The 24,876-nt window shown below is 29.3% G+C and overlaps 4 protein-coding genes across 12 annotated transcripts in view; 3 read left to right on the forward strand and 1 right to left on the reverse strand.

The window, feature by feature from the left end:
* The first annotated feature begins 357 nt into the window (after positions 1-357).
* LOC124433002 (histone chaperone asf1) lies at positions 358-2,497 on the forward strand. The gene is made up of 3 exons (XM_046982462.1): positions 358-663; positions 957-1,072; positions 1,144-2,497. The coding sequence occupies exons 1-3, from the start codon at positions 555-557 to the stop codon at positions 1,513-1,515; spliced, it is 597 nt and encodes a 198-aa protein (XP_046838418.1). The 5' UTR covers positions 358-554; the 3' UTR covers positions 1,516-2,497.
* A 514-nt stretch (positions 2,498-3,011) lies between these two features.
* On the forward strand, positions 3,012-9,198 carry LOC124433141 (syntaxin-6). Of its 4 annotated transcripts, XM_046982811.1 has the most exons (8): positions 3,014-3,336; positions 4,010-4,209; positions 4,522-4,616; positions 4,724-4,783; positions 5,734-5,966; positions 6,074-6,168; positions 8,658-8,701; positions 9,027-9,198. In XM_046982811.1, exons 1-8 carry the CDS (start codon positions 3,302-3,304, stop codon positions 9,066-9,068), a joined length of 804 nt encoding a protein of 267 aa, XP_046838767.1. In that variant the 5' UTR covers positions 3,014-3,301; the 3' UTR covers positions 9,069-9,198. The 4 variants fall into 4 exon arrangements, with proteins under 4 accessions (XP_046838763.1, XP_046838767.1, XP_046838768.1 ...); XM_046982807.1 differs by lacking the exons at positions 8,658-8,701; positions 9,027-9,198 and adding an exon at positions 6,708-8,566 and having other exon boundaries at positions 3,012-3,336; XM_046982812.1 differs by lacking the exon at positions 9,027-9,198 and having other exon boundaries at positions 8,658-8,970.
* Positions 9,199-9,673: 475 nt separating this feature from the next.
* On the reverse strand, positions 9,674-20,679 carry LOC124433139 (laminin subunit gamma-1). 4 transcript variants are annotated; one of them, XM_046982804.1, is made up of 27 exons: positions 20,543-20,665; positions 20,150-20,213; positions 18,965-19,370; positions 17,252-17,510; positions 16,528-16,832; positions 16,201-16,406; positions 16,018-16,121; positions 15,208-15,396; positions 14,858-15,083; positions 14,489-14,745; positions 14,240-14,412; positions 14,028-14,160; positions 13,730-13,954; positions 13,457-13,645; positions 13,165-13,350; positions 12,874-13,076; positions 12,564-12,779; positions 12,217-12,487; positions 11,959-12,137; positions 11,743-11,873; positions 11,510-11,620; positions 11,208-11,406; positions 10,898-11,135; positions 10,652-10,827; positions 10,389-10,571; positions 10,179-10,296; positions 9,674-10,100 (listed from the first exon to the last, which is right to left on the reverse strand). In XM_046982804.1, exons 3-27 carry the CDS (start codon positions 19,115-19,117, stop codon positions 9,865-9,867), a joined length of 4,866 nt encoding a protein of 1,621 aa, XP_046838760.1. In that variant the 5' UTR covers positions 19,118-19,370; positions 20,150-20,213; positions 20,543-20,665; the 3' UTR covers positions 9,674-9,864. The 4 variants fall into 4 exon arrangements, with proteins under 4 accessions (XP_046838760.1, XP_046838759.1, XP_046838761.1 ...); XM_046982803.1 differs by lacking the exon at positions 20,150-20,213 and having other exon boundaries at positions 20,543-20,679; XM_046982805.1 differs by lacking the exons at positions 20,150-20,213; positions 20,543-20,665 and adding an exon at positions 20,005-20,028.
* Positions 20,680-22,952: 2,273 nt separating this feature from the next.
* LOC124433054 (SIN3-HDAC complex-associated factor) overlaps positions 22,953-24,876 on the forward strand; it is a 7,274-nt gene continuing 5,350 nt past the window's right edge. Inside the window, exon 1 of one of the 3 annotated variants that reach the window (XM_046982582.1) lies at positions 22,953-23,031. The gene's annotated coding sequence lies outside the window, so the exon portion shown is untranslated. Of the gene's footprint in view, positions 23,032-23,060; positions 23,101-23,332; positions 23,470-24,876 lie in introns of those variants that run through there. The other 2 variants (XM_046982584.1, XM_046982579.1) reach the window with 2 other exon arrangements.

Raw genomic sequence — 24,876 nt, forward strand, 5'->3', positions numbered from 1 at the left:
TAAAAAAAAATGTAACAAAGAAATTTTGTTACATATAAAACATGATTGTATATATGATTCATGAAATAAATACATTTTCATAAATATATTGTTCATTTTTTACTTTTGCAACTGTTTCTTTTCAACTGTACTTATACTTGGCCTGCAAGATAAAGATACAGGAAATATAAAAGAATATTCACAAGAAGGATCATACTGATGAATAAAGAGAAAAATAAAAAAAGATGAAAATTCCATAAAAAATGTCTAGAAAAAATTTTTCATTTTTATTTACATTTTTCTTTTTATTATCGTGCTATGGGAAAAAATGAATTTATAATTCCAGGTGTTATTTAATTACCGGAAGTGTAGCTTCGTCTTATTTGCCGCCAAAGTCCACCGAAGGCTATGTGTGGATATTGTTTATAGTTTCATGTGCGGTTTTGCAATTTCATTAGAAACAAAAGTGAAATTTGTTCTATTAAAAAGGATTCAAAAATATTATTAATCCTAAATTAAATAATCTAATCAATAAGAAAGACTTTGGTTTCTTAATTTTTTTGAGAAAATCTACGATGGCTAAGGTACAGCTAGCAAATGTAGCGGTTCTTGACAACCCTTCGCCGTTTCTAAATCCTTTTCAGTTCGAAGTAACCTTTGAATGCATTGAAGATTTAAAAGAAGGTATTATTTACACGATATTTTACATATTTATATCTTTTATATCACGCCTTAGACTCGATTAATGCACATAATTACGTTCATAACCTATGTTTCTTTATAATACTAGGTTAGTTTCTTCATTTTAACAATACTTTTTTGAAGGATAATATCAAATTCCATGTTTAACGAAATACATTAATTTCTAATTTGATTTCTGTATCAATTTCTTGGTTTAGTATTTTTATAAAATCTATACATTCTACTTTTATATTTGTGACTTGAAAATAGATTTTATATCAATAATATTATTGTAGATCTAGAATGGAAAATGATCTACGTTGGCAGTGCAGAATCAGAAGAATTCGATCAAGTCTTAGACACCATATATGTTGGACCAATTCCAGAAGGACGGCATATGTTTGTTTTTCAGGTAAATGTCGTATTTAAATATTGTGTTGTTGTATTTTTATTATACTATCTATTAATTAATTTTTTGTTCAGGCGGATCCTCCTGATGTAAGTAGAATTCCTGTGAATGACGCATTAGGTGTCACAGTAGTGCTCTTAACATGCTCCTATAGGGGCCATGAGTTTGTGCGTGTTGGCTATTTTATAAACAACGAGTATACAGATCCTGAACTCAGAGAAAATCCTCCACCTCAACCTCAGTTTGACAAAGTGCAAAGAAATATCTTAGGTGATAAACCACGTGTTACAAGATTTAAAATTAATTGGGATGACGGTGCAAGTTCTACAGAAAATAGTGTACCGGAAGGTATAGAGGCGCCAAACTTAGAAGAAACATCGCAAGATGCCCCAACATCTACATTAGGTTTTACAGAGAATGCACAAAATAGCATGGAAGTGATGTAAACATATTTCTGTCTACTAAATAAGATAACTGAATTATTGCTCAGACTTACTTAAATATCTGAGTACTACCTGAAAAAGAAAAAAACAAAGCTCTTCACATATTTAAATAATTTAAGAAGCAAGCAAAATACTTTTTTGAAACATCAGTTAATATCAAGAGCGTACTTATCGGATGTGAGATGATATTATGTAAAATGCAATAATATCTTAAATCATTGACATCATGCTTATATTGTTAAATTATAAACATTTCTTTGGTTGAAATTTTTGCTCTCATAGATCAATGTAATCTTTTGTGCAAAATTAGATATTCATGATTTATGTGTAATTTGTTTTTGATTTATAATATTTTGTAAAAGTTGAAAAGTAGATTATATAACCTCATTTAATTTTAATAATATGATAAAAAGTTCGAGAAACGAAAAAAACAATCTTGTATATTGTATAAGATAGAAGTTATTTTCAAAAAAAAAAAAGAAAAAAGAAAAAAGAAAAAAAATATTTTGTTAGGATTTATGATGTAACATCGGATATATAAGAATTAAAATAACATTCGTTTTTAAAAATTAATTACCTTCAATAATATTTTTCGATCCATCAGTTTATTTTTCAAGAATGTACTTTTGTAGTACATTATAAATATTGATCATAAGTATAAGTCTATCACAGTGCTTAAGCATTTTATTTAATTATAAGAAATAAAACGGGATTTCCAACAAAACATTGATATATATATTAAATCAATTTGCAAACAAAATGTAAAATGATAGCATTTAAAAAATTTTATGAAATTTGTATAAAGTCACATAACTTTTAGAGATAGCCAGAATGTATTGTTGGAAATACCGATTACTTCTTTTACACCATATTAACTGTAAAATCCGATGCTACGCTAGCTTGATGGGATATTAAAACTTCTATTTTACTAGTGTATATACTATGAAAAGTTGATGAAAAATACATAAAAAGTTTTCTACTTGAATACTTTTTCTTATTTACCTATATATATATATATATATACAATGCAGAAAATTCATCACACAAATAATCTTCAAATCAATCTTGTCGATATTTAGTTTTGAATTTATCGCTAAATTAAAAAAAAAATAATTAAATAGATAAATAGTCGATAAGTTTCATTTGAAAAGATACGAACATTAGCTATGACGCATGTGCGCAGTCTTTGATCTTGCATCATCAAAGCTCTAAACATTAGTAGGAAAAATTAAAATTTTTATAGTGAAAACTGGTAACTTAATTAAAAAAATGTCAAAAGAAAAAAATCTAACATATATCTTTACATTAAAATCATTTGAATGCAATTGTTCTTGAAAACTGATGTTTAAAAAAAAGATATATATAACAATAATATTGTACTTTATACGGAGTACATATATCTATATACTCTGTATTAGTTCCTTGTTTTCTCACATGGCGTGATAGTCGATCTTTTCAATGTAAACCGTGCATTATATGTTGCAATACGAAATCAATATTCAACTGACTTCTAGAGAGAGGTATGCGTTGCGCACGAATGTCAAAATCGAATAAATAGTCGTCTGCAGTAGCAGCCGAAGTGGACATCTGCAGACGTGATAACACGAGTAATCGGAGTGGACGACGATCATAAGTTTTTTTTCCTTCTTATCATAAACGTGTTCGAGTTTACGTGTAATTAGTTCGGAAGTTTTAGAATTTCCACCGATGATCATCAAATTACAGACGGGGATTTCTGAAGGAGCCGTGTGGCGGCGAACAAAGCCGCCCTTACAAATTTAAAGAAGGAATGACGCTGGAGAATCCTTTTTTTGTCGTCAAAGAGTAAGTTCCATTCAAAATTAAGTATCATTATTCGAAATTTAGAAAAAAGAAAGAACAGAAACAAAAAACATTACCAAAGTATGGCGCTTTGATTTGACAGCTACACACGAATAGAATGTCACGTTCTTTTGTTTAAGAATTAATCAGATTATTTAAATACTTATCTAGATTCTTATTTTTGTTAATTTTATTGATATATTAAGAAGTTGTATATTATGTGCAAATGTCATGGAAACAATTGTCAAAGATTCTTGTCAATGTTTACAACAAAATGTAATGTTATCTTTTGATAAATAGCTGTGATATTACACGGACTGTGACCACGTTTAATGATTACGTGCAATCACGTTATTTACGAACATTGCTTCCAACGATGTAAACAATCGACGATATTGCAGACGAATGTTATATTTTTTATTTAACTTAATAAGCCAAAAAAAATATATATATATTATACATGAAGGAAGCAATAACTCATGAATACATAATCATTTTTATATGTATAATCCTTTTTTAAATGGCAAATTCAAACCAATTTAAAGAAAGAAAAATATTATTGTTAGAAATTCGATAAAGTAATTAATAATGAAAGATTTCATTTATACTATGATATAACCTAAAGATAATTTTTTTATAATCGATCTATACAAAATCCCCGGCTTATTCATTTCAGCGAGGTTTGCAAAGCTCTAAATAAAAATCGAGGTTTATACGGCCGCTGGACGGAATTACAAAATGTCGTTACTAGTCCTACAATAAACGGTGGAGGGGGAATTCCGATTTCGCGCGAAGAATTGGATTGGACGACAACAGAGTTGCGAAAAGCGCTACGCTCGATCGAGTGGGATCTTGATGATCTAGAGGACACTATTTATATCCTTTAATACGTATTCGACATTATTTATATTAATTATAATGATTTTAAGATAAAATTTTTTTTATTTTTATTTGATAAAAAAATAATTATAGTTTTTTAAATATTTCAATATTTATTTTTTTACAAGAAAGATATAAGAAAAATTTTATTGGTGTTACATATATATATGTAACAATATATATATATATATATATATATATATATTAATTATATATATTAGAATCTATATTTCATTTGAATCGAATTAGATAAGTTCGATATATTTTGAAATGATTTCGATTATATCCTTAATATATACAAATTTATACGTATCGTAGAGAAAAACCCAACGAAATTTAAAATCGATAATAAAGAACTAAGCGTTCAACGAAGTTTTATCGAACAAACACGAGAAGAAGTAAAGGTAAAAAAGAAATTATTAAAAAAGTTCAAAATCTATATACAAGTTTATGTTCTATCACATAAGTATAATGAGAAATGAAACTCCTTTAACGTGTTTGTTTTTTGTAGATTATGAAAGATAAGATGAATTTAAGTAGGGGCAGGGACCGTGATAGCACGGCAAGACAGGTACGTAATAAGTTAATATCTGATTGTAAAAAAATCTGTTTTTTTTTTTTGGATTAAAAATTGTTGAGAACTACACTTTAATTTCATAAAGTCAATGTTCAGCTTAAATATCTACGATATAAAGCTGTCTTGATTAGTTATCTTATCAATGACAAGATTATCGATATTATTTTTCTTTGGAAATGTAATTTTTTGTCACGATGAAAAATCTTTTAAATCTTACATTTATATATTTTTTTCTACTTATTTAAAGTACATATCACATAATAAGTATCTACCATTTAAGTTAGACAATTTTTTATCTATTCCTTTCATAAACATAAATATTATTAACACAAAGAATTTACTATAGGTTATGTAATGCATAATTATTTAACAATAAAAAGAGAAAAGTGAAAAAATGGTGAAACTAAGTTTTATATCGTTTAATTAATTTGATTATTCGAAATGCACCAATCAACGATTAGGTTCATACTGTACATATGTATATGAACTTCCTATCAAATGTAGTAAGATCATATTTATTGTGATTGGTTACATGATGTATCTATAGTACTATTTTACTATTGTCAAAATTAGTAGAGATTAATATCAATGGAAAGACGATATATATTAATTCTATGAAAATTGTTATTTATAATGAAGTTAAATAATCATTAGGAAATGTAATGAGTTTACATATAATAAATAAATAATAATAAAAGAAAATTGAATTTAATATATTTATATATGTATTTTCTAATAACTTTAATAAAGATTGTACTATGTTGTTATAAAATATAATAAATTTTAATGATTCAGAAAGAATAACTTTCAGTATATATCATGAGTTATGACAATGAAAAAATGGTTTACACGGTAAATGATATTTCGGAAGGATTGATTTATTATATGTTTTCGATATTAAAATAATAGATGTACAACAATTTTTATGGTAATTAATCTTTCAGCCCCTTTTGGATAATAGTCCCGCTCGTGTTCCTGTCAATCATTCATCAACTAAATATAGTAAGCTTGAAAATGAGACAGATAGTCCAAATAGACAATTTCTTGGCGATACTCTACAACAACAGAATGACATGATGAGGCAACAAGATGAACAATTAGAAATAATTGGAGAAAGTATTGGTACACTCAAAACAGTGTCTAAACAGATCAACTCAGAATTAGATGAACAAGCAATGTAAGCTTACAAAGTCTTTGTTTTATGATGTATTATGATTGTTATGCAATTATTTTGTTTTAATTGCTGTATTACTAATACTTATAAATGGTTTATATGGATTATAGTATGCTGGATGAATTTGGTAATGAATTAGAAACAACAGGCTTTAAGTTAGATGCAACAATGAAGAAAATGGCTAAAGTTCTCCACATGAGTAACGGTAATTATAACAATTACATTCCTGCCCCTACCACAGCTACATCTACTGTATCTGATCTTACTTCCAAGCCTTCTTCTTTATCTTCTTTATCAACTACAATAACTAATTGCTTCTTATGTGCTGGAGATTAGATGTTTATTATTATTATATACCATAATTATTCAGTAGGAAAATGGAATATTTTTTCCATGAGTAATAATTATTCAAATTAGAAAATATAGCAGTATTCAAAAGTAACCACTGAAGAATTATGGAATTGTTTATATTAAATAGATTAATAACGTTATGATTTTTTACAACATTCTGAAATCTCTACTGCATTTTATTATTCTTAAAACATCAAAACACCATTTCGACATTATTTTAAATGAACTGAGTACTCATCTATTTTTGCACTCTTTTTGAAGAACTTTTCTTATTTAATATTTGCATCAGCAAGCAAGCGTCTATTAATTTAAACATTTTTAATTTTACTCTTACTTTATATTATTTTAATGTATAGTATCGTATGCTCAATACCCTCTGTTTGATGTTACTAGTAATTGTATCACTATTGCTGTACTACCACAGTGGACACTACATACAAGATACAGGATATCAATATACCTGTAATACTCATATTAATATGTTTTTTAATGAATATAAAGAAAAGTACTTGATGTTTAATTTCTCAAATACAATAACTTTTCATTTATATTATGTAATTGTTATAAAAAATGAAACATAGTCAGATATTCATGTTAGAAAAGAATATCTATTTTTTGTTGTTGTTCTATATATAATATAATTTTTATATTTTTTTTTCCAATTTTTTAAGTTCCTATATCTATAATTATAATAAAAAGTATATAATGACAAATAATGTTAAAAAAATATGAAAACTAAATTACACGTATTTGAAGTCTTATAATTGCAATAGTTTATTTTTGCAAGATAAATGTACCAAATGATTATTAAATACAGTCCAAGTATTTGAAGCTAATTAACAATAAGAAGGTAACAAACCAACAAGAAGATATAATCATATTGCTATAATAATTTGCTGAATTGCCCAGTGAATATACAATTTTAGGAAGTAAATTATTTAATCCTTCTTAAATACTTGGCCAAATATATAGTTCTTAATTTTAAAAAGGACCACTTTGAAAGGATACTTTTCTGTAGATATAGTTGAAAAAGATATACATAAATATATATACAAGAAAATTAAAGTAATGATTATATATATATATATATACACATATAAAAAAATATATAAGTGCAATAAGCACTACATAATGTGTTAAAGAAACTATAAGCAGTAACAATAAACACTGTTGACATAATACTTAATAAGAAAAATATGTAGATAACTTAAAATAACATAGTTAATATTTTGTTCAAGTAAAATTAACAAGCATTACCAATGCCAAAAATTATAAAGCATATGTCAAGCAGAATTTTAAGTAGGAAGGGTAAGCACAAGAGCTTGTGTGCCTGATAAAGATTTAATACGACAAAATTATGCATAGCATTAGATAAATTTTCTATAATATTTGGATGTTGGAAATACCTCATACACTAGTACTTCCAATATACACAATGTGATATCAGTGTGCTAAGTGATTTAAAGTTCAAGTCTATATAACGGAAATTTTGGTGGGTATCGAAATATTGAATGTGTCTCTTAGCATATTAAATATGTACATACATAACATTTCTAAGCTGCTCAATTAAATGCATTTAGAAATAGGATTGAATATTTGTATGTATGATGGTTGAGATTGATTGTTTCTTTAGAATACATATTGTTAACGAATGTCAGAAATTTTAGCAATTAAAAAGTATTTGTCCCTTTAGGACAAATTCAAAGATACAATATATCTATAGATCATTTTAAAAAAAATACAAATATTATAATCTTATGAGAGACTTCATATCAAAATAAAATGGTATTTCAGTATGTAATTAGCAAAAGATAATAAACTATCTATTTCTCATATATATGACCAATTGTGAAAAAATAATAAAATTTAGAAATATACTTGCATATTATTTAATATATATTACTGTAAAAATACCATAAATATTCCTGATCCATAAATACATGTTCAAATATAATGTTGAACTTGTATTTAATCAACTGGTTTTATTAAATTTTGTGGTTGAAAGACTTCATTGATTTAGAGAACGTTAATATTTTATTTAGGTAATGAAATTCATTACTTCTTATAGAAAATATTTAGAAAGGGTTAAAGTGAAATCTCTCAACCATATGTATTATGGAATTATTTATCTTGAACTAAAAGAAATATATACTGAAAACAAAATATAAAATAGTAATGCATGTGAAAAATGTTAATGTACAATGTATTTGAAGAAGGGCCAAATATAAAATTAAATTTTGCTTGTACTCGTATTCGAGATTTTTATTGCCACTGCTTTTAAAAAATCATGTCTAGATATATTTATATAAGTGACGTATATGATATTACTTTCGTTTGTTTTAGATCGGAGACAATGGGTAGCTATTGGAGTGTTGACTGCTATATTGGTATTATTAATAATTTTGTTCATAATAACATGAATTTCTTAGTTTTATATTACCTGTACAAACGATTGGTTCTTCTTCATAGAATTCAATATAATTTAATATAAAAAATATTTTTTTCTTTTTGTTGCATATATTTCTAATAAGAATATTTTATGATGATATATAAAATAAAAGTATACTTACATTAGAATATGCAACACTTTTTCAAAGTTTCCTTTCCTAAAAATTTAATAATGATCGATAATCTTTTTTTTCTTTATCTTTGAAATGCAACAAATGGATATAATCGATAATTAAATTTAATTGCAAAATTTTCTTTATTTAGGTTTCTATCTTCATCGTTACGTCAACTTATATTATATATTAATCGGCAATTGTATAAAATGTTCTATTATATTCTATTTTCTATATAAAAAAAATACACAATATACACAAATACGTTGTATAATGTTACGATATGTATATTCGATTTGAAAATTAAATAATATTATCCAATGTGTACTTTTTAAAATAATATATAAAGATGTGGTGTCAAATTTGTCAAAAGGATAATATTCGATAATAGCTGATTTAACTCAACTTAAATTTTTTTTTGTAACATCTTAGTATTTACTTTTCTTAATTGAAATAAATTTTATGGGTAATTCCAAATATAAGAATACTTTATATATAAAATTTTTACGAATTATGTTTATGTATATAATCAAAAGTTATATAATATTAAAGATTTGAAGATCCTACATAGTTGGTCATATTGTATAAACTATAAAAAAATCTTTGGTGTAATCTTTATTATTGCAATTATTTGCTTCTTACGATAGCAAATATGTAAAAAATAAAAAAGCTTTTTCTTAAAAAATGTGCATATTAAATAAAATGTTATACGATTTAATAGCTTAGAGCTATTATAAATGTGCAATATATTAAAGTATTACTATTATTTTAATAGTAATACTTTAAAAAGTATTACTATTAAAATCTATTATTTTATTCATTACACTACATGTATGAATTTATTAAGGCACCTTTTTGATATGAAAGCTGGAAAGTTGTTCTTTCAGAGAACATCTAAATACGATAAATCTATCGTATATAATCTATCTTTAGAATAAACTTCAGGAAATGTTTGTATATTCAAATAGTGCCCTTTTCAAGTATTATAATTATGGCTCTAAACGTACACGTTTAAAACAGTCTGCAGGCAAAGCTTTTCTTATGTCATCAATATTTTCAACTTCTATTCTTAATCTATTGACCTCGTCTTCATAATTTTTAACCCATTGCGTTTGCATATTCTTTGCATCTGTTAATGTTTTAATTCTCTGATCTAAATTGGCAGCTTTAATTTCTTTTTCTGCTGCAGTTAAACGCTCTTCTAAATGATTCAAATGTGTATCATCTGTATAATAGAAATTCGATTAATCACAATAGTTCCCATATCATAAAAAAATATTTACAAATTATAACATATACTGACCTAGTTCAGGAAGATCTTCTAGTTCTTTTATGATTTCAGCTATATCTGATAATGCTTTGTCGACATACGTTGCAGTTAAACCTACATTGATTTTTGCTTGTCCAACTTTATGATTTGCCTATAAAATAATTATATTATAAATTATATATTATCCATCTATTCTTATACATTTATACTTTATCACTATTTTATTAATTCTTTTATCGTTACCTCTGTAGTAACATTCGTATCTTTTCCAACTTGGATTTCATAATCTTTCATTAAAGAATCTGTAGTATCAACTCTGAGATGTAATATCTCTGCTTCGTTACCTAAACGCAATGCCTCTAATTTAGTCCTATTTGCCTGCATTCTAATATCATTTGCATTTTTACTAGCTTTCTCTGCATATGTCTGGCAATAAAATAAACAGATTAAACAAATTCCATTTTTAATATGTTTTATAAATTATAACATTGAAATTATAAATTTACCTGTGCATGTTGCGCTTTTTCATTTGCACTTTTTGCATTATTCTCAGACCCATTTAATATCTTTTCAAGTTGGAAAATATCTTCTATCGCAGTTTGAATCATTACCTCAATTTTTTTAGTGCTTTTCAGTGCATCTTGAGCTTTGATACGTTCGCGTTGCACTTCATCGTCAAATTCTAAATAAAATAGTAAGGTTTCATCATATTGACAATATTACATTAATATTGACAATAATTAACGTCTTACCTCCTAATTTTTTTAAAGTCTCTTGCGCTTCTTTCAACGTTTGATCACCACGTTTGACAGCACTGTTTGCTTTTTCATTCGCACCGTCTAATTCTGCAAGCAATTCTGCAGTAGCTGCTTGTTGATCTTGTGCTTTATCTAACAATTGTTCACTCTTCCGTACTTTTTCAGTCATTTCATTAATGAATTTCTCATTTTGTTCTAATATTAATTGTGCTTGTTCTTTTAATCGTAATCCCTAAAAAAAATAAAAATAAAAAAGAAAATAAAAATCTTATTTTATAATGAATAAATAAAATAAAATTCTTACTTCATTGCTGATAGCATCTACTTGAGTTTGAAATATGTCAACGTTTACGGAAGGAAGAGAAAGATCTAATATAGATAAACCTAATGCTTCCTGAGATACTGCAAATGACTTTGCACTTGCAATTGCTGTAAGATTCTTCACTTCATTCATACGATCCTCTAATGTTTCCAATTTGTTTTCTAATTCTCTTAAAATATCCCTAATATAATAGAAAAACAATTTGCATATAATTTTCATCGTTTCACGTTTGTATGTATATAAATCAAAATATTATAAAAAATATTTTGAAAAACAATACATACGTCATGTTTGAATTTTTAGCTATCGCCTTTTTAGCAAGATTATAAGCTTCTAAGGACGTATTTCGAGCTTGTTCAGCCAGCATATGAATTTTCTTAGCTTCATTTGTATTACTGTAAAAAATTAATATCACTAATATTATTAATGTTATCCATACATTACATATGATGTAATGACGATCTCTATAACACTGTTATAGAGATGTTACATATGATGAATGAAATGTTGTACATACAAATCAGCTAAAATACGCGCTTCGTGTGCTATAGCTGTCATCTGTTGATTCTGTTGACCAACTTGATCAGCACGTAATTTGGCTTCTGTTAATGCCATTGCTCCGTCTGTAGCTAAATAATCTTCCGCTTCCTATTATTATTAATATATATACATTTCACACATATTCATTTGTAATGTATTATATAATTGAAGTGTATATATTTCATTAACTCACAGTCAATTGATCATGTATTTTGTCTAACACTGTTTCTGCTGTATTAACATTTGCTAATCCTTCCGTAGTAGTCTTATATGCTTCAGCTGCTGTAATGTTTACTGTTTGTGAAATAAAACCTATTTCAGTCAATTGGCTATTCAATTCATCGAGTTGCTCAACGAGTGTTTTATTTCCACCTAAAATATCAAGATTAGTGTCAAATTTAGTATAAAACAAGAAAACAATGTATAAATAGATTTATAAACTTATATTTACTTCCAGACTCTTGCTTGGCAATATCCAGCAAATTCTTAACTTTGTTCTGAACATTTTTTAATTCCTTTTCAAAGTCTGAATCTTTTATGACAGTTGGACTACTATTGATCTTTTTAAGTGTATTCTCTAATTCTGATAAACGTTGCCTATGTTTATCGACTGCAGATTGAACTAGATTATAACAATCAGGACAATCGATGCAACCATTTTGTCTATTATATTTATTTTCTTTACAGCGATCGCAACGTCTTCCTTCTACGTTTGTAAGGCACTGTAATAAAAAGAAAATATGATGAATTAAAATAAAAAGATAACGATAAAGAACATTTATATTCATATAAACGTACAAGACATTGTCCACTGGCATCGCATTGAAGATCTTGAGATCCAATTCTATCACAATCACAAGGTTTACAACCTTCTCTACTAAAACCAAACTGATATGGTAAACAAGTATCACAACGTTGACCAGTTATTCCTGGTCTACATTGACACTGACCAGTAACAGCATTACAAGTTCGATTATAAGATCCCTCAGAATCGCAATTACAAGGTGTACATCCCTAAAATATTTATGTACATATATGTATATGAACATAATCTATACTATTTCATAGCTTTGTTTGCATGCATTATCTTATTTAATTATGCATTCACCTCGCCACTTAATATATGATAATATCCATCCTCACATTTATCACAGTTACGGCCTATTACATGGGGTTTACAGAGACAATGACCTACAAGCTGATCGCAAGGAGCGACTCTTCCATCTTCGAGTTCAACTGTACCTGGTGGATAACACTGACACAATTTGCATCCATCTTCTCTACTATCAGATAAAGCATCTCCATAATAACCTAATGAATGATTTATTAATGCTCATGAGACATGCCACTATTTCCAAAAATATTATAAAAATTGTGTTAAATTGTTCTCTTAATATACCCGAAAGACATTCTTCACAATGAAAGCCAGCAGTGTTATTGACACATTTCAAACATTCTCCGGTTTCATGATTACAATTTCGTACTGCATTTAAATCAATGTTATTATTACAATCACAAGGCCGACAAGCTATACCCTTTTCGGGATTACCAAAATAACCATCTGAACAAGTTTCACATCTTGGTCCTGAAAAGAATCAAAAATAATTTTAAATTATAAAAATACAAAATTATTTTTACTTTAACAAATTGGATATAAAAAATAATTATGTGACATAAAAATATTTTTTTACCTGTTCTTCCTATTGGGCATTCAGAACAAATCGGATCAGGATTATTACCAAGAAGAATACAAGGACCGTTATCAGGACACGGGCATGGCTTACAATCGTTGGAAGTGCCTTTTAAAGGATACCCATAATATCCACGACTACACAATTCACAATTACTTCCAGCAGTATTATGTTGACAAATACATTGACCTGTGATATATTAAACCAAAAGATATATGAATAATTTAAGATATAAATATTGAGTTCAATCCATACACAATATCTTCTACTCACCTGTTTCTGCTTCGCAAATATCTGCATGTCCATTACAATTACAAGGAACGCAAAGAGCAAAAGGACCACCATTTGGTGGATCATGATGAAAACCAGGTGCACAAGATTCACAAAATTGACCAACATAGCCGTGAGGACAATTACAATGTTCCACCCAATCAGCAGATTCACCGGCAGCACCGCGAAGTGCAGTTTCCAACTTAACATCATCCAGAAAACCTCTACCTAATTACACGAGAAACATAATCGATAAAATTAATTTTTTCAAAAAGATTTCTTATTACTGAAGAAACTTCACCTTGATGCGTATAAGTTCCACGAATCTTTATAGCGGTTAAGTTAGAGAGTATAGACATAAAAGCTCTGGCAGATAATCTTGGTTGCCAACCATATTCGCTATGCTCGTGTAATCTGAATTTATATTCTTGCGGCTAAACAAATATTGATTACATTGAATTTAAACGTACAAAATAAATACGAATTTATTATTATTTTATCAGTTTTCTTTACCGTGACAGTTGGCATACGATTTTTTTGACCAAATATCGGTTGCGTTATTTGTTCACTGTTTCCACCTTCCAATATTACATCGTGTGCAGTTGGGGCAGGACCTGCCTCTCCAATCCTTAAAGTAAACAATAGATCTTGATTGTATGACGCTCTTTGATCTCCCAAAAATCTGTCTGTAAATGATAACAAGATAATTGTTCAATAACCCTCCTTCTATTATAGGATACTATTTTAAAATAAATACATTACCAGGTGCAATGAAGTAAACATTGTCACGATCTAACGCTGTAGCATATATCGTTTGCGTTAGAGGATCATAATGTACAGGTATTGGGTTTCCAGCTACGGTAGCTGACCAGCGTTCATTTCCTCTGACAAACATACTCTCGATAACGACTTTCGAGTAACCAGCTGCAGGCATACATATCGATGAATGACCATAACAAAAACATGGAGTACAACCGAATTCATTCTCCAGAGCTAGATTGAAGAAACCTGGTCGACATCTATTTAACAACGTACAATCATAAATGATTCAAACAAATTAAATATATTTAAAAATATCATCATGGTGAGAAAAAAAATGAAAATAATTTTTTCTCAAGCAGTAATACTAACTCTCGACAACGTTTTCCTTCGACATTTTCTTTACATAAGCAAACTCCAGTAGTCGGATCACAGTTTGGTGTATTTGCTTGCGAACCTGGTAAACTACATTCGCAAGATGTACAACCAAGAGATCCAAAATTGTAGAAATTCGCAGAACAACGATCGCACTTGTCGCCTGTTACTCCTGTCTTACATTGACATCTGCCTTCGCTGTTACATTGTAAACTTCTCGAACCTACGCCATTACATCTTTATTTTATATTTGACTTACTGTTATATAATCATTATGTGTACAATATTATTTTTATTTTTAATTTAAATTTAAATTTATATTTTTCAATAGTTGTTCTGATTTTTACCAATCTCGTTGCAGTTACAAGCTACGCAATAATCATCTTCCGGACGTTGATAAAAATTCTCCCGACATCTTTCACAGTTAGCTCCGTCTCGGTTAGCTCTACAGTCTAAACAATGACCGCCATGACCAGTCGCTTTATACAATTCTTTGTCGAAATAACATCTCTCGGAATATCCATTACAGTTACAAGCTGAAAACAAACAACATATACGATGACAAACCACATTAATTAGTTTTTTTTTGTAATTTTATTAAAAACCTTACTATACGCCGGATACCACGAAAATATTCCATTCCAACTTGATGCTATATACATCACTAAATTGTTCATTAACACGAACGATATAATTATCACTTTCATCATTAATATAATTTTATTTAGAAATAAATTATAAATTAGTTTAATTTCAATTAATTTGCCCTTCGAGTTCATTCATTTTCATTGATTAAATTTTAATGATAAAAAAAAATTATATGAAACAAACAACAAATATCTTTCTATAGATATCGCGATGGATCGTATACTGAGCCTTAAGAGCACAAAGAAAAAACTACATTATATGTCCTTGCACAGTGCACAATATCCCCACTTGAATGCACGTAACAGACGTAAAAGGTAAAGTCAGTTGGTTAACGTCAAGACGATCGTGAAGTTACGTTCTTTCTCTCGAGAATTGAACGAAAAGAAATATACGTCTTCTTTCCTTCTGAAACTCTAGAAATTCACTTGAAACTCATGCTTGTTTATTTATATGATAATAAATCGTAAGGGAAAAAACAAAAATATTGAAAAAATAATATCAAGGCTTACGTTTGCATTCATGAGCATCAGTCGTCGTGGCACGACCCCATGGAGCATCATTATAAAAAGGTAAACATTCGTTACAATCTGGACCAGCAGTGTTATGTTCGCATCTATAAAAACAAATAACAATTACAAAAACCTCGTTTGAAATAGATCAAAATGAAAATTTAATATTATAATCGACTTTACCTACAAACTCTTCGCGTTTTACCATCAACGCTTGTACTGTTCACACATTGCCCAGCATGACCATTACAAGCACAACGTGCTCCAACTGCAACATCAGCGATCGCGTAATAATAAGATTTTAAAACCTGATCATCGCCAAACACTTCATCACCGAACGTGTTTAATCGATCCAAAGTGATTCTTAGATCAGTTGCTTGTACCCATTCCTATAAAAACGAGATAAAAAAAAAACAATGAACATTTTTTAAATTGATTTTTTCTTTTTTTTTCCTTTTTCTTTTTATTTTTATGTACATTTTTATGCATTGTAAATTTGGTTTATTCTACCTGTAATGCTGGATTCATTTCAAAATAGTACGCTGAGGGACGTCCTTCTAAAGTAGAAAAAGCTACTGTCCCTTTTGATAATGGAGAAATGTCCGAATATTCGGAAGTACAAAGTACTCTTGTATCGTCACCGCGTACGGTTTCTTTCGATTCTGGAAGTTCGTACGTGTCTCTGCAGGTAGCCGAATAAAATTGATAAGGCTCCCAAGGTGACTGCTCATTTTTCCTTTTATATATACCCCAACTTTCTGGACGAGGTGATTCGAAGAGTACTCTGACATATGTGATATCGAATGTCTTATTACCTAAATTGATAAAAATTATTTAATATTTATTATAATTTAAGATTCGTTATTTTTATTCCTGAATATTACACATATATTAAAAAATAGACATATCTTAAATATATCAAAAATAGTTAAAAATTATAGGAACGATTTCATATATATATATTTTTTTTCCTATGTATTACACGTGATTGGAAGATCTAAGAATCGCGTAAAATGTATAACCCCACAAACTATACAGCATCGTTATCCTACAGACCCCACCTACGCAAGACTGACGATGTTTCCTTATATGTTCAACTCTTTCATATCCTCTCAAACTCGAATTTTTAAAAAAGGTTTTTACGAACGTTTTATTTACAACGAAATTATTTATTATATTACGAATTTCTTTTGAAATAAAGTATATCTATATAATATTCTACATATAATTATACCTAAATGAAGAGTCAAATTGACTTGATTAGGATATTCAATGCCCTCGAACATGGTCTCTGATTGCCACCAAGTCGCATTGTCGTTATTATCATGATCGGTAAGAAAAGAAGCTGGATGATCGCCATATCGGCAAATTTCACAAGATTTCCTTTGTACTCCAGTTTGCTTGCAAAATTCTGTTGGACGTTCCTCTCCGCATGTATTCGTTGCCTCCATAAATACGTTGAAAGCAGCATTTTCAAAGGGTGGAATACATCTCTAAAACAAACAAAAAAAAAAAAAATAAAATAAAAAAAAAAGAATAAACAAAATGACCAACAGGAAAATTTAAGAACTATTAACAATTTTAAAAGACATAAAAGTGTTTGAAATGATTTCTCTCATAGTTTTATTAGAAATTAATTAAAAAGAAAAAACAAAAAGCCCGACAAAAAAGTTCGAAAATATTTCTTTCATATTTTTTGAAGAAATTAAAAAAAAATGATTTACATAAAAATGCGAGAGTGTTCAACCAATGTAAGAAATATAAAAATTATTTTTTTCACACTAAGAATTAAAAATTAATTGAGAGGATGAGAATAGACGGCATGAAAGTTCGACAATTTTCCAACCATTGGACGAAAAATAAAACGATTCCTTTCAATATTTTCATAAAAATTGATATTAATTAGGAAAACAGATGTAATAATTGATTCCAAGAACGTTTTAGATTAAAGTATTTCTTTGTAGCAGTAAATCGTTCCATGATTTTCATTCACGTTTTTGTTTTTATCTAACATAATCAATGAGACATTCGCATGATTAATCTTTTGTTACAATGAGAAAGAAGAGGAAGATTGAAAATCACTAAATCTTTTCTTTTTTTAAATAAATATACGCTCGTAATATTTCTATATATATATATATATATACATATATAAAAAAAAAAAAGGGAATATACCGGATAGTCTCGTATCTATCACACATTATCATTCTTCTATGCTATCTCAGAAAGTTCGTGTAACTTTCGGACCTTTTACGATAACCCGTCGTTCCAATTCCCTTTAGGAAAAAGCGTTACGTATATCAGAATAATCACGAAGAAACGACTATTTTTCATCTAAGCGCGCTAATTTTATATATTTCATTGGTTACGCTTATACGAAGATCAAGATCGCAAGAGTCATCGACACCACGAATAGATTCTTCGACACATTCTTTCAGATAAATATTTCCTAATCGTAATACTAAATACATCGAAACGATTAAAACACATTTCCCGATTACGACATTTATATATATATAATATTTTATATATATATATAAAAGAAGAAAAGTTATTATGAAAATAAATATCGAGAAATATCCATTAAAAATTATTATAATAAATAAAAAGAAAATTGATTCTTCTTTTTCTCTTCTCTTTCGTGAAAACATGTAAAAATACGATCTTGTAACCATACATGAAACACATGGCGTTTACCATGTGTTCAACCTCTGACCCGACACAACAGAAATTCGAAGAAATAAAGATAGCTCTAGACTTTATGTTCACAGAATTTGTCTTTATTCTACGAATAATTCTAACAAACTTAGTCTATATTTATTGCAATCTCTTTTCATTTAGTTTATTGATATTAATAAATTGTTAAAACATAATCACAGATAATTCAATGAAAGAAGGTATAAAAAAAAAAAAAAAAAAAAAAAAAGTTGATCGTCAATTAACTAACCTGTGGCTTTCCGTGAGCATCATAACATTTGTCTTCGTCACGATTCGTCGGTGGCCATCGATTATAAAGTTCATCCGAGGGATCAGGATCAGCCAGTACCACGAAAAACGTGATGATAACGAATAGCAAAAATTTCAAAAAAATTCCACACATTTTGATTCCTTTCTCAATTTTTAAATCTTCCAGTCTCTTTCAATTCGTTGATATCAATCACTCGACAACACGGATGCACCAAAATACAAATCTCGTTGTTTTACACACCATTAAAACTTGTAACCCTTATTTCGATTCACTTTAGCCAAACTTTTCTTTTATTTTCGAAGATTTGAGTAGTCGAATAATAGCGTGAACGGGTCCATCAGGATTGATGATTTTTTCGAACGTTCAATGATAAAAATTTTCTTTTCTATTAAAAAAAAAAAAAAAAACGAGAGAACAAAAATGAATGATATACGTTGTTAATTTCTGTTTTCAGAAAAGCGAGCGGTAATATGTTATTTTTTAAAAATTTCTTTCTACGTAATAATATATACCGTTGATCGATTGAATTTATTTTCGATATATTATTTTTAATAAATTACGTGTATTATTCGTAGGATTGTTCGATCGTATGATATCTACGATAAAATGAATATTAAATTTGCTTCGTCTTAACTTACATGCGAGAAAGTCTCAAAGGGAAAGCATGCAAACGTAAAACAACTCGAGATAACGAATGTTTTTCAAGTAAATCTCAAGAACATTTCAAGCCTTTGCTACTAGACTAATGTCAACAAGATACCGTCTAGTTGCATCAAGTATAAGTTACTATTTAGTTTTGAAAACGAAACTCTATGCGTCCTCGTACAGTAAGAAACGATAAATCTAAAAAGATAAAGCGTTTGAAAATTTCTGTAAGTGTCCCTTTGTTCCATCGTTACTTGAATATAAAGAAACAATCGGTACGTATGAAAAAGAAAAGAACAAAAAATAGAACATAGACATGTTGTTCCCGCTTTTATCTTTTGACTATTTTTAAAATGCTTCAATAGAGTCATCACCTACGAAAAAATTCAGCTTGGTGAAAATTAGGTTACAAAAGTGGTTGATCGGATCTATCTTCTAAGAAACAGGTCATTATATCTAAAGAAATAATAATAAAAAAAAAGAAAAAGAAAAAATAAAATATAAAATCTATGTGATTACAATCATATGGTGTACGTGACGGTATTTACTAACGCATCTTGAGACTGCAAGGAGTACAGTGATCCTGAAAGTGCAGTGGAGGGAGATAAAGAAAGAGAAAGATAGAAAGACAGAGAAAGAGAAAGAGAGAGAGAGAGAGAGAGAGAGAGAGAGAGAGAGAGAAACGGATAGACTAACAGGCACCGTATGTATGTAGAAAGAGAGAGAAAGAATGAATAGACTAACAGATACCGTGTGTGTGTGTGAGAGAGAGAGAGAGAGAGAGAGAGAGAAAAGTCACGCGAAGAGAGACAGAGATAACAACAGAGAGGTTTTTTCAAAAAATCACCAGTCACTCGGATAAACAATTCGTAACTCATCGTAAGTAAGAAGAAACGATTCATCTTTTCTAACCTCTTCATGCAAACGAAATCTCAAAAATGTAGAAGTTGAACGATGTCCCTTTCTTCCCGGTACAAGGTTGCGAACCGAACTGAGACGTAGAAGAAACAAGGAGTGTAGCCGCCGCGTCCGATGCTGGAGCCGCACTGTCGAACATCACTGCTCTCTCTTTCTCTCTTTCATTCTCCCTCGTTTTTCTTCGTGTGTAGTAGCGCACGCGCTCTTCCATGAATAGTAAAAAACGTGCTTTTTCTATATATTCTATCAAATTGCATTTTATATAAAATAGAAAAACACTTTCGATATATTTAAAAGAAAAAAATTTTTTTTTCTTTTTTATACCACTCATAACAATTATATATACGATATTTTTATAAAAAAATATTGTATATGTATTTGTCAATTACGAAGACTAGGGGTAACACAAAAAGTTGAAAAATCGTCACTTAAATAATTGTCTCAGTTACATATTCAATATTTGTTTTGCTTAAGAAATAAAAATTAATCTATTTAAAAATTGTCCAATACTCAATGCAAATGAGAAACAGTCATAGAGTAAATATGATTTAATATTGACGTACGCATACGATTAAAACATCATAAAACATCATTAGTTCTGGGAATATATATCCTCGACATTCATTTGTGTATATGCTTCCTGAATATGCTTACACATGGTTATAATAATTGTTATCTGACACAAACGGAAATACGAAAAAGATTAAACAGTCAGGGAACGATGACTTCTCACAAATTGTCATTATTTCAAATGAGTTTCAATTCTCCCTCTCTTTCTCTCTCTCTCTCTCTCTCTCTCTCTCTCTCTCTCTCTCTCTCTCTCAAAATTAAGTATTTATAAGAATCGTAATTCGAATAATATTAAATTATGTTCGTATATTAATTTTGTTATGTACGTATCGGTAGGTTAGATTTTCTACGAATTTTACCATTTTTATCATAAATATTTATCACGAATGTTGGAAGTCGGATGCTTTAGCAGATATATTTTTACCCGGAAATGCTAAATGATACCATGATTCCAATATATACACACACATATATAATACCTTTTATACCATGTATATAAATATGCATCATGTACGAACAAATTACAGTATAGATATATTTAGATCTTTTAATATCACTTCATCAATTTCTTAATTTCATAAAGTTATGAAGCTATCAAAATTGTAAAAAATCAAGTAATGTTAAATTAATTATAAACACATAATTTATTTGCATTTGTTACATTTTATAAACAATTCATACGTAATCATGAAACAAAATAATTTTGTTGTCAAAATAACTGATGAAGACCTCATAGATTTAAATAATAATCGAAAAAAAAATAATGTTTCGAATCACTATTTTCGTTTGGAAACCTAACCTAATGAAGCTTTAAAAATTTATGTCAGATCTTAACTTTCATCTCACTTAAAAGAACTTTAATTTCATTTTGATGATAATAAGTGAATAATACTATTTCCACAAAAATAAATTACATTGTTTTAAATTTTATAGCACATCAATTATCAGATAGACATTAACGTTCTAAATTTGTTTACACATTAAATGAAAGACCACGAATCAATGTGCCACAATATGTTCACTGTTAATTATGAACAATTTTGATTGGTTAGATCTGGTATGTATTTCATTGGTTTAGGTTGACCTACCACGAGCGAGATAGATCTGTGATTTTTTTTTGTCATTAACAACATAATTGTACAGTATTATGTCGAATGAAAATATATTTATTACTCAAAAATATTGAGTAAATTGTAAATTTGCAAAGAAAAATATATATAAAATATAATGACGCAATAACTTCAAAAATATACGAACAAGAAATAAAAAGTATAAATGTCAATATATACTTTATTTAAAATTTATGACATATTACATTAGAAAAAAATTTAATCTCAAATTTATGATTAATATAATCTAAAAACGAAAGAGTTGTATCGAATAAAAAATTCAAAATATTTTTAAACGAATCCATTTATATATACATATATATATGTGTCTATCTATATACGAAAATATATTTTTAAAAGAAATTTCATCTTACCATAACCTAACTTCACCGAATAAACGGTTAATACAACTCAAATCCAAGAAACGGAAACGAAGTCAAATATATGTCCTTTCTATGCCATTCCGCAAATTATTACCAATCGTATTTCTCTTCATCAAATGTCGTCCTCGTTAAATGCGTTCTCATTGGTCATAGCATACCATTTCGTTTCCCTCTTACTTTTGTACACTTAAAACAAATGTATCATTGACAATACTCATTGATTGTAAATAATTCTTATTTTTATAAATAAATTTAGCAGTATTCAATAAATAAAATGTAAAATAATAAGGTATTAAGAAAAATGACAAAGCAAATCGGAAAAATAAATGGTCGCTAAATTGACTTGGACGTACGGCGGCAGGCAGCGCTGTAGACCTGCGCAAAGGGATTCTCAAATCTGACCGTCACCTGTATTGAAAAGGTAAGCAATTCTGTAGTCATTAAATCGAAATATCTTACTGTGATTTTCATCCACGATCGTCGCGAAAAGGTAAGGGATTATCGTATGAAGGACTCGTCATCGTTCGGATCGATTGTCACGCGTAATCACGTTCACGAGATCAACAAATATGTTCCCAAGTTGTCAAGCGTCTCCGATGTGTTCCCCACTCGCGGGGGAGGTCGAGGATCTGCTCTACTACGTTGCCTCATCGTATCGTCGGCTGCATTTCATAAGTATTTTCATCGCTGTGAAATATTACGAGCATCGTCTTTCGCGTTCGCCGACACATTCGATTCGATCGGCGGGAAAAATCAGGCCGGTTTATGTCAAGTGCCGAGTGAAAACTTTCACTCGCGTATGCAAGAACGACGGATCGTTCGGTGACGGCGTGTGCGGGGTGCGGGTAACGTATTGTATGTATGTATGTATGTACGTATGTACAACAACTGCCATCCTAACATTAACGTCCCCGATTTTTCTTTGATGATGTCTACTAAGTGTCCTGACGTTGACAGTGCATCAGACTACGACGCTACGATTTAACGTAGGATCATCTCTAATCATTAATTTATTATCGAATATCGTCAATCATTGTCGATCCTATATTCGATATAAATAACGAATGTCCCTCGTCGCGATTCCCGCGGTTTTCATGCCGCTGCCGCCACCGCGCGGCTTCTATTTGGCAAGTGGACTTGTTGTTGTGCGTGCCGTATCATCTGTCATGGCGTGTCCACTCTTCTTACGGCGGGTTACTAGCCGCCACTACTGCCGTCGATTCTCTTTTTTTTAACTAGCCATGCGACAACGTATTCGTGGTAGAAGATTGATAAGGACAACAATGACGATATAACGACAATGATAGAACTTGTGACTCTTTCTCACTCAAGAAAGAGGGAGAGAGAGAGAGAAAGAGAGAAAGAGAACAAGCCAAAGATATATCCTTTATTGCTCGAGCATTGATCTTATTTTTCTATCTTTCGTCCTGACACATACCGTCGTGCATGTCCGCTCGAGGCAGGGTTGGTCGGTCGGTCGGTCGGTCGGTCGGTCGGTCCGTACGAAGGAAAGGGAAAGAAATGAGTATGGCGGCCACCGTGCCGAGCCACGCGCCATGTCGAGTTACTCCCGGTGCACGTTTCGAGAGAGATCCCATTGGTCCCTTTTACTCACCTCTCTCGTGTTCCCATTTTCCTCGACACATCGTAATAACCGCGGCCTTTTTCGTCTTTGTGATCTTTATTTAAGAAATTCATCTGGTCTGTTGCATATTATTTCTTCTTCAAGAGAGAAAGAAAAAAAGAGAAAGGGAAAAAATTAATTTTCATTGATTAACACTTTTTTCATTTACAAATTGTCAATTCTTCCTATATAACGTGTATGTATACATACATACATATATATATATATATATATATATATATATATATATATAACAAATAGTAGAGTAAAACTTGAATACGATGTCGAAATAATAAAGAACCTGTTTTTTCACGATGTATGTAGGTCATCATCTTAATCGAACTTTTATAGCATCATTAGATATATGTAGCTTCTTCGAAAAAAAATATTTAACTGATTTTTCTTACGGTTATCATCATTAAGTTTTCTTCCAAGATTAGATTTCAAGTTTTGATGTTACCAAATTTGTGTCCTGTGTAAGTACATATGTATCTATCTACATTTCTTACGAAGCTTTTACCCCTTCCTTACATATTTTTCGACGTCAAGCTCCGCCTACTCGACTAATAACAGCTGGGGTGACATCGAAACGATGATAGTTATACAGTGAAGATTATTTAAATCAATCTTTTTGATACCGAT

This window comes from Vespa crabro, chromosome 2 (assembly GCF_910589235.1).
Source record: "Vespa crabro chromosome 2, iyVesCrab1.2, whole genome shotgun sequence".
Classification (NCBI taxonomy): Eukaryota; Metazoa; Arthropoda; class Insecta; order Hymenoptera; family Vespidae; genus Vespa; species Vespa crabro.